The sequence below is a fragment of the Stylophora pistillata genome, chromosome 4, assembly GCF_964205215.1.
Source record: "Stylophora pistillata chromosome 4, jaStyPist1.2, whole genome shotgun sequence".
In the NCBI taxonomy this organism is placed as follows: domain Eukaryota; kingdom Metazoa; phylum Cnidaria; class Anthozoa; order Scleractinia; family Pocilloporidae; genus Stylophora; species Stylophora pistillata.
Genome location: NC_142522.1, coordinates 20,405,971 through 20,415,880, shown reverse-complemented (window position 1 = coordinate 20,415,880; position 9,910 = coordinate 20,405,971). Strand labels below are relative to the sequence as shown.

The following is a 9,910-nucleotide window of genomic DNA, read 5'->3' as shown; positions in this document are numbered from 1 at the left end:
TGTCTGTTAATTTGCAGTCCACTTAATTTATCACCGAGTCATTATTCGATACCAAGGATGGAATCTCGAATTGAAGCTATTCTATTTTTTTTTCCTTTGGTTTTATCTGCCTTTGGAAGGTATTGCACTAAATTACTTATGACTTCCTGGCAAAGCAAATCATTTTGTGCTCAATTAATTTTAAGGATGTTTTAATGGTACTTGACGTCGAAAGGAAGCGACTTAGGGCTGCTTTCAGATCACAATTACTTGAAAATCGACGTTTTGGACGCCTGTAAACGAAAAAGAGAATTGAGTGATTCTTTCTTTAATCTGAGAGCGACCACGAGTTTCATACTGCTTTCTTAATGGATACCAAACGTTGATCCCTGATAGTGAGTAACAATAAATAGGAATCTTGATTCCAAAGACAACAAGAAATTTTGGATCCCTCAGAATTGAGTTTGGCCTGGTCATCCTCCTCACGATAGGTTTTCAACAGAAGGTGAACTTCTGTAAGTTCTTACTTCTCTTTCATTTTAAACATCTTCATCGCCTTAGTAGAAGGTGCGGTTGGACGTTCTTAAGGGTAAGAACGTCGACAGTTACCGACATCAGCAAAGAGATCAAGTTTCTAATTCTGCAATTTTTGAAACATCATTTTATTCAGAGCATGGCGTGTCTGCGACGCGTGGTAGCCAATAAATACAAGTGTTGTTTGACAGGGGAAGTTTCCTGTCGTTAGATGCCAGCCATATGCACTTCATGCCGGGCCACGGAAACCGAGTTGCATGTTTTTATTTGCACATCCTTGAATGGCTGTGGCTCGACACTTCTCGAAAACAAAAGAGGATTTCGTCTTTTCAAACGTCGTCTACGACAACTCTGAGCTGATGGACAGTGTGATTACTCGCGAACATGACTTTGAACTTTCATTTAAATGTAACTATTCTACAGTGGATGAAGCCACCCATGAACTATATCTCAAACTTCGAAGCTCTCTCAGAGAGACGCCCACTACCACCCTTAGGTACATGTATACACGGTTGATATATAATGAAATAGAATTTCAAACATCTGAATTCAAGTAACTCACAGAATTTTATATTCAACACTGTCGTGATATATGTACTGCGTCACTGAAACACGTGGTCTTTATTAAACATGGCAGGGAGTCAAGTGGTTGATCTTAAACACAAATGAATAAAGGCTGATAGTTTCTAAAGAAACTGTTTAGGGCTGCTTCGGTGGGGGTGACGAAATAATTTGGATATATCAACAAAGTTGAAATGGTAAATTGGCCACCGTAACGATTACAAAAGCTGACGTTTCGAGCGTTAGCCCTTCGTCGGAGCGAATAGAGAAATTGTGGGTTGTGTGTGCTTTCAAAGGCAGAAAATGGAGCTACGTTATTGGTGGAAACATGACAACGAGAAAAACACTAGTAAATTAGTGGAATGAAAAGCCTTCGTTGATACCTGTGGGATTTAGACTGCTGGTTTGAAAGATGAGCTTTTGTTTAAGAGTTTTGCGGCTTTCCATGCTACCTAAGTGTAAGGAAAGACCGCATATTGCCGTATGTTGCTTACAATGATTAGGTAAATTAAAATGTCTAGCGACTGGTTTCGATGTGTCCCTGTCATTCCTTTACACGTCGCGAAGGTGTTCTCGGAATCGGTCACCTAGTCTTCTGCCTGTTAATGGATCGTTTGGGTTCCGATATTTTCTTAGTGTTTAATTTAAATTAATTTAATTTAATAACTTCTAGAACGTTATTTTCATTCAATGATCAACAGCGCTTAACAACTTAGAATACTACAGTAAATTCAAATTTATAAAACTAATTACATGTACATTATACTAACAATGTATGTTTAAAATAAGAATAATATGGAATATCCATAATAAGGATCTTAATTAGGAACAAGGATCTTAATAAGTTACTTAATTAGTAATACTAATAAAGTAATTGTCAGACAGGGTACTTTGAGAAAGCTGCAAGAAATAAATAAGTTTTCAGCTTACATTTAAAAATGGAAAATGATTGAATATCACTTAATTCAGCTGGCAGAGCATTCCATAAGTACGGGGCAGCAGCAGAGAATGATCTGTCCTCCAACGTGGCAAGCATTTTCCCCTTAGTGTTGTCAATGAAAGGACATGTTTTGCATCGTGCACGAGCGCATTTAAAAGTGCCTGGTTAGTCATTAGTCTGAAAAGAACTTCTGACCAAAAAAATTGCCTGTTTTTGTCGCGTTTGAATGAAATGAGCGGAGGCTGCGAAAAGATAGTGCTTGTCTCTAGATCGTTTTGAAGTAATTTAAAGTTTTTAAGAATGATGGATTTAGCTGAGTGGTTGTGAGGGTGAAACGTGAGAGTGAATGGAATGCGGTCGGAATCTTCGTTTTGTGACGTTTGTAGTGCTGAATGTCGATCAATAAGTTGGGCGCGGTGGTAACCCGCTTGAACGACAGAAACAGGGTAACCACATTTATCGAAAAACTGGCACATTGACTCTGATTTGTGGTGGAAATCAGAGTCATTACGGCATAAACGACGAAGTCTTAGAAAATGAGAAAAAGGAACGGAATTTTTAACGTGAGATGGATGCGAAGACGAATACAACAAGTAATTATGCGAGTCTGTAGGTTTGTATAACACACTAGTGCATAAACCGTTGCCTTCAATTGAAACTTTGATGTCTCAAAAGGATAAAAAATTGTCAGAAATTTCCCAGGTGTATTTCAGAGCCGGGTGAAAAGAGTTGACTGCGGTTATGAATTGAGTCAGCTCCTCTCTGGTAGAGGAGGTAGCGCCGATACAGTCGTCGATGTAGCGACCGTAGAGTTCAGGTTTGGAGCCGTCGTCTTGGCTGAAAAATTGGTGTTCGACAAAACCTACAAAAAGATTGGCTTAGCTAGGTCCCATTTTGGTACCCATGGCTACTCCATTGGTTTGTATGAAGAAGTAGTCCCCGAATGAAAAACAATTGAGTGTGAGCACTAGTTCCGCTAAGCGTAGTAGTGTTTCAGATTTAGGTTCCTTAACAGTACGTTGATCAAGAAAATGTTTAAGGGCTAGAAGACCTTCGCCATTAGGAATGACAGTGTAAAGAGACGTAATATCCATGGTGAAAAGAAGTTTGTTTTGGCCAAGGAAATTAAAGTCGCGAAAAATTTGAAGAGCGTGCTGGCTGTCTTTAATATATGATGGTAAAGTTTTGACGATGGGAGCCATAATTTTGTCTTGATAGCTGGAGATAAGTTCGGTAGGGCAACTGCAGGCCGAGACAATGGGCCGACCTGGGTTATTAGGTTTGTGAATTTTAGGTAAAAGGTAAATACAAGAAGTTCTAGGAGTGGTTATCATGAGATTTTTTGCTGTGGCCGGCAATTCTTGTTTAGTTATGAGTTGGTTGATCGTATTTTTGACGGTGTTTTGATTGCTGGCAGTGAGGTCTTTGTCGACCTTCTGATAAAAAGAGGTGTCAGAAAGTTGCCGTAGAGCTTCTTTTTGGTAGAGATCGGTGCCCCAAACAACGACTGAGCCGCCCTTATCGGCCGCTTTGATAACTATGTCTTTGCGTTTTCTAAGGCTTTTTAGAGCCGACCACTCCTCAGAAGAGAGATTGGAAAATTTGGTAATACGATTGAAATTCAGTTTGTTGATAAATTACGAAAATCTAGCTCAAGCTGCCAAGCCGCCCTCAACGCTTAGTCTCGAGGGAAATGTTGCGGACGACTGGCGTAAGTGGAAACAACGATTTGAGTGTCCATGAAAGCTTCAGAATCAATAAAAAAAAACCCGAAAAGTAACGAATCGCCGTATTTCTCCATCTCGTGGGAGAAGAAGCACTCGAAATTTACACCACATTTTCGTTATCGACCGCGGAGGAATTCGAGGACTTTCGTAATCCGAAACAGAATATCACATCTTAACGGCACAAATTTTTCATTCGAGTTCAGGAACTGTAAGCTGCGTACAAAGGCAAGGACGTGTGTAAGAGCTTTGTAAGAGCTTAATTCGAGATAGAATCGCGTGTGGAATAGTCTGTGACCCAATAAACGAAATTTTATTGCATGAAACTGACTTAAGTCTTCAGAAAGCCGTTGATATGTGTAGAGCGTCAGAGATTTGTAAACGCCAAACGAAATCGATCATCGAAGAATCGAAGAGTGTAGATTATGAAAATAAGAAAGCTACACTCATGAAGTCATGCTGAAGAGTGGAATGTTACGAGTCTGGTTCGCAGCTTTTGCCGATTGTTAATGGTTGCTAAAACTTTGCCGTAATTACTGATTTGCAGTTTGTACTAAATACGATGTCGGTGTGCCAAAAGTACTACAGTAGAATTAGATTCTTGGCAGATAGTGATACGAACGAAATACCTTAAAAACATATTTCTAACACTAGCACAAGAGTGAACTTTTGTTTTCATGAATTAAATGCTCTTTTTTGTATTCATAGACAAAAAAATCTTGCAAATTTTGCCATTTTAAGGATTATAAATGGGCTAATTGAATGAGTAGAAAGTGCGGAAATTAAGATAATATCTGCTTCGAGGCCATGACCTACATCATAACCGAGAGCCAAATGTTTTTCCGTCCGGCTTAACCAAACTCAGTCGACAAATGTTTTATAAAATGACTAACAACTCATTTTAAAATGATATTTGAACCTAAAGAGAATGCAATCACGTAGGAAAAAAGGGCGCGCTTAGCGATTCTTAACGAAGATTCTTCAACAGGAACTTTTACTTTAGTTCTTCACTTCAGAGCAAGGAATCACAACTAATCGAAAAACCCAACTTATTTTCTTAAATCTGTTTCCTGGAACTGTTTACCTTTAGCATTGCGTAAGTGGGAGCTTACGGGGCATACGATTATTGAAATTAATTCTTAAGTACTCAGGAGCAGACGATGATTGAAATCAATTCTTAAGTATTATCCCAGGATTATGTTTAGCATCTTGAGTGGCGTCTACGTTTACGTCATCGCCTGGACCCTTATTGAACGAGACAGTGCTAACAGCCTTGGACCAAAGAATCTCTCAGATTCTGTAGTAAGTAACTTAATTTCGGTGCAGTTATTTAAACAGGTGTTTCACTGAAAATCAGCAAAGACTTCAAAACTAATTTCGACTAGGTAGGGGAGTAGGTGAAGGGGGGAGGGGGGGGAGAGGAGAAGGTGGTATACTCGCTCTTTCTGCTTTACGTGTTACTCGAAAGCAAAAATGTAAAATAAGGGAAGTAATTTGATATTGAATAAGTAAGTAATATGCTGCGTGTAATTTACAATAAGTATATCAGTTGCAAACTGAATTAAATGTAGTGTAAGAAAGTGGGGACCCACCCAGTTAAGATTCTTATCATCTACTTAAAGCTCTGCAACCGACTGTAGTTTTTAACAAACTGAGGAGGATATCATACTCTGGGATTATGGTCGCAACTGTTGCTGATTCTCGACCAGGAAGTTTATATGCTCTCTCACAAAACAATCCCTGTTTATTTTTACTCTACAGTACCTCTCTTGGATTGTAACTGGAACAGGAGTATTCTTTGCATTAGTTTTTCATATTGGAACAAAGAAACCTCCAAAGCGCCGGAGGAAAAGTAGCTCATATTTCGATTTTAGGGTAAGTCATCGAAGGAGAGAACACTTTATGCAATAATTTAGAACTATTAGTCGCAGCAGAAGAGGCTTATGTACTTGATTCTTGATTTACATACTGAGTTAAAATCCAAAAATCCCTTTGGCTGGGGTACATAATGATGATCAGTTGCCCCATTTAAACTAATATGATAGTTTCTGTAAAGCAGTACTGCTTGGGAAAGGCAAATAAACTGCTTGCTTCTTGTTTTATAGAATGCTGGTGGAGTACTCTCTTGGACTGGAACACAAGATGAAGGTAAAATAACTAAAAATCACACCGACAAAATTTAACTCCAAATACCATTTTACACAACATCTCCAAAATGGACTTGGTAAGAAGTCTTCGCACCTCACTTTTGTTTAAGTCAGCTACTATTTTGTTAGTTTGCATTTGGTTAATTCACTGAATTTGTCCTTTTTTGTTGTTTAAGATTCTCAAAAGAAGACCAGTATTGCTCATGGATTTGTTGACATGTTGATGGGTCCGTTGCATGGCCAAAACAATGGAGACGAAGAACCGGGAAGAGAAGACACCGCAAAACGTGAAAATGACTACGGAAGGAAAAGTTTACAGCAGAAATTTCTGGCTGTCATCTTTTATGAGAATGGAGACTGTCCTGAAACCATGCCAGATACTGAGACAGAAGAAGCAACTGGCCTTTCAGGAGACGGAGAGTCAAAAGCTCATGCGGTTTCAGTACTACGTCACTTAGACCGTTATCGTAAAATGAGTATTTTTTTTACAAAGGTGATTGAGGATTTGATTGAGGTGATTTGATTGAGGTGATTGAGGTGATTTTGATTGAGGTGATTTAAGCAGTGAAGAGCAACAAAGCTAGCAAATAATGGAGACCGTCCTGGAGTCACACAAGAAGTATTAAAAGATAAAGAAAAGGCCTTCGAAACACAAAAGGGAAGAGAATGCGGAGCCAATAAGGACGAGGACAAGCAAATGGCTATGGAGAACAATAAAGAGTTACAAGACTATTTTGCGAACGATGAAGGTTACCCAGAAAACATTCAAGAACTTTCAGTTTCATCAAAACAAACGACACGAAAGAATGGAAACGTGTCTGTGCCAGATCACGGAGAACTTGGTTTCACGAATTTTGGGTTCGACTCCGATGGAAGGAAAGACATTACCAACGAAGATATCATGAGATCTGCACCAAACTTAAGGAAGAAGTCCGTGAATTTCAGTGCTCCAGAATCTCTCGTCCTTCTTTCAGAAATATACGAAGAAAAAGAAACTAGATTAAACGATGACAAGTCCACCGAGGAACCGGAGACGAGGATGACGGAAACACCGAGCGAAGACCCTGAACAGTGGTTTAAATCAGTCAAAGATAGAGACAATTCATTAGCTACAGCCGACCATCCCAAAGTACTTTGTCGCATAAATGACAAAAAACGCTCCAAAACAATGAAGGCCTGGACTAAGGATCCAAACTTGTGCAGGGTAAGTAGTCCTCTTTCCCACATCAATTATCGGTATAAATTATTCCACTGTACATAACAACTAAACATGCGAAGTTTTATTATAAATAATTTCTCACATACTTTTTATGAACGACTTGAACTATGGGAGAGCTTTCATCTAAGTACAGTAATGAAAATACTAGTTGAAATTTCACTGTTTGCGTCTTAATCAAGAAGAAAAGGTCACGAATTTATACTATAAAGAAAGACATAATGGTTCTAACTGAACAAAACAGCATAGGTAATACTGCTCTTACTATCAGTTTTATTTTTCGGAGATGGCATGCACTCATATAGTGCGACCTAGAAGATCCCTCCCTCTATCCAAATAGTGCAACCCTATATTTTACTTTTTGAGAATCATAAAATTCCATTCGGTCTGGTGTCAGCTTTCAAAGATTTACGTATAAAACGGTTGGAGATAAGTGTTTGGAATACTAGTGATGCCAATGTCTCACTTGTAGATCTGTTAAAAGTAATAAATTTTTCTCTGATATATTTATAAGAGCGTCTATTCTCTTTATTGCAAACTTTCTTAGGTGGCAATTATCTACACCTGCTGACGTCTTGTTCAAGATACCGTTTAGATAATTTGGAGGGACTGCCCTCCCGCTTAGTGAATTGCGCCCTTTTTCCTTACATTTATTGAATCGCACGTCGAACAGCACTGATTTTAGTTATTTTATTCACTTGTCCTTGTGCTAGGAAGCTACTCCCTATTTTTCACTGGTACTTCTGACAAGTGCCACTTTCTCCAGTACGATTTGTGATGAGCTTATTAGGAAAATTGGAAGCAGGGTAACAATAAGATCTGGTATAATGGATGGCAAAATAACTGGTATTCGCTCTGACGAATGGTTAACACTCGAAACGTCAACATCAGTTGCAATGATAAAACCAAATTAACTGGATGACACTTGTACCACCTGACATACAATTCTCAATTTTCTCCTTTGGTAGATTAGTTATCTTCTGGCAGCTCTCCATGTGATGAGCGGTAGTGTTTAAAGCTATTTTCAAACCATCACCATTCGGCAATCAACCTATGCACCAGTGGTATTAATGTAAGTGGTCTGTCCATAATGTACGTCATGGAATTGACGTTCATCGCTGAATTAATTGGTGAACACAAAGTATGTAGTTCAAATCTAAATGAGTTAGATCTTGCCAAGTGGCAAGATTAGAGGTTACTCCGGTTTTGAAGCATGAAGTGACTGGTGGTACAGCTACTCCCTTTGTATTATATGCCAGTCATGGCAAGAGGAAAGTAAATAGACTAAGGACCTTTCGGTCCAGAGTCTACGCCAACGGACTAACTCTCTTAAATAACTAATGAGGTAATTTTAAGAGAGCCTTTTGGCCAACAGTAATAAGCAAACTAACCACTTGAAAAGCTGCTTGGCGGAAGCAAACATTTAGGGACCGAGTAATCAACATGGATAAACAATACATCTTAGCCCGCTGAAGGCAAAATACAAAGGTACATGTATCATACCTTTACAGGAAACCAGCGGAACAGTGATTTTCATCATCATCATCATTGCCAGGATGTCAAGCGGTGGCCTTGTGATATTTATATAGAAATTTTACTCAGGGTAAGTCGGAAAATACTACAAGGAAGGGCCTGCTGTTATTGATTGTTATTTACACCAGCTTTAAGGTCATCTTAAACGATAATCATGTGAATATAGAAATTATGCTTTTTAAGGCAAACTCGATAGCATTATCAAAGAAAAAAAACTAACTATAATAATATTTGAGAACGTCCGCTAATACAATGCCAATAGACACAATAACTAATCCGAGTTCAATTCTTACCGTAACCAGACTCATTATTAAAAAAATCGGACAACAATGAGTCGGAGTCCGATTTTTTAGTAACGAATGTGCAACAGACTGAATGGGACGATAAAAGTCCTGCTAACAATTTATTTAATATGTACTGTTACAAATTTCAGAAACAAAATAGCACTTGTTTAAACCGGTTTATTCGATAGGAACAGGATAACAGGCGTCTGTCTTCCAAGAGAAAATGACTCCATTAGCGCGCCCAAATGATTCCCTGACTTTCCAGCTATACAAGAATGGCGCGTTCATCGTCCTGCTAGGACGTCCAATTACAGCATAAAACTTGCATTATTTAATTAGCCCTAAAATCGAGCCGCCGATAACCATCACACTCGAGAGCTTTAATATACTTCTGATCAAACGCTACACCTGACACCACAGTTTTAAGTTACTATTGACTGATTGCAGTAAATGGCTTGAACCCGGGTGTAACACCTTCACATATTGACTGATTATGAGGTTTTTAACTCTCTCCTACCTCAGAAACAAAGCAATCACCAGCTACGTACACCAAGTATTTGCGGTGGAACCTGGCATGTTGACTCTGATGGGGTCCCTTATGGTTTTATTTTTCCAGCCTTCAAAGTTTATCTGCCGCAGTAAAGGTAAATAAATTGCAAATAAACTTTTAAGGCTGTCTCTCTTATTTCCACCCGATCAATTTCGCGTCAAAAATAATTTTGCTTGAAACTCTGTCAACAGAAAGACTTTACTTTGGAAAGAACTAAATTAGATTTGGTTTGATTCGAAATAATTTTGTGACTGCGTTAGGGGCCATAATTATTTCCCAGTCCGTAGGGACCATCGCAACTTCTCAAAAAGTGAAAAATAGGCATATTTTGTAACATTGTAAAATATTTTATTCGCATAGTTAAGCCACGGAATTTATATCAGATTGCTTAGAAACCTTTCTAGTTTGCCAAGAAAGTTCGAATTTTCCCTTTCAATATATT

General features: G+C 38.6%; 2 protein-coding genes across 4 annotated transcripts; both read left to right on the top strand.

Moving 5' to 3' along the window:
- Positions 1–36: 36 nt before the first annotated feature.
- Positions 37–8,704, top strand: LOC148732791 (uncharacterized). Its single transcript, XM_088757673.1, has 4 exons — positions 37–5,040; positions 5,500–5,613; positions 5,844–5,886; positions 6,062–8,704. The coding sequence occupies exons 1-4, from the start codon at positions 4,936–4,938 to the stop codon at positions 6,406–6,408; spliced, it is 609 nt and encodes a 202-aa protein (XP_088613799.1). The 5' UTR covers positions 37–4,935; the 3' UTR covers positions 6,409–8,704.
- Positions 6,421–8,704, top strand: LOC148732792 (uncharacterized). 3 transcript variants are annotated; one of them, XR_016000251.1, is made up of 3 exons: positions 6,583–7,089; positions 8,070–8,173; positions 8,613–8,704. XR_016000251.1 is itself a non-coding variant. In XM_088757674.1 (2 exons), the coding sequence occupies exons 1-2, from the start codon at positions 6,583–6,585 to the stop codon at positions 8,115–8,117; spliced, it is 555 nt and encodes a 184-aa protein (XP_088613800.1). In that variant the 3' UTR covers positions 8,118–8,704. The 3 variants fall into 3 exon arrangements, 1 of the variants encoding a protein (XP_088613800.1); XR_016000250.1 differs by having other exon boundaries at positions 6,421–8,173; XM_088757674.1 differs by having other exon boundaries at positions 8,070–8,704.
- Positions 8,705–9,910: the final 1,206 nt, after the last annotated feature.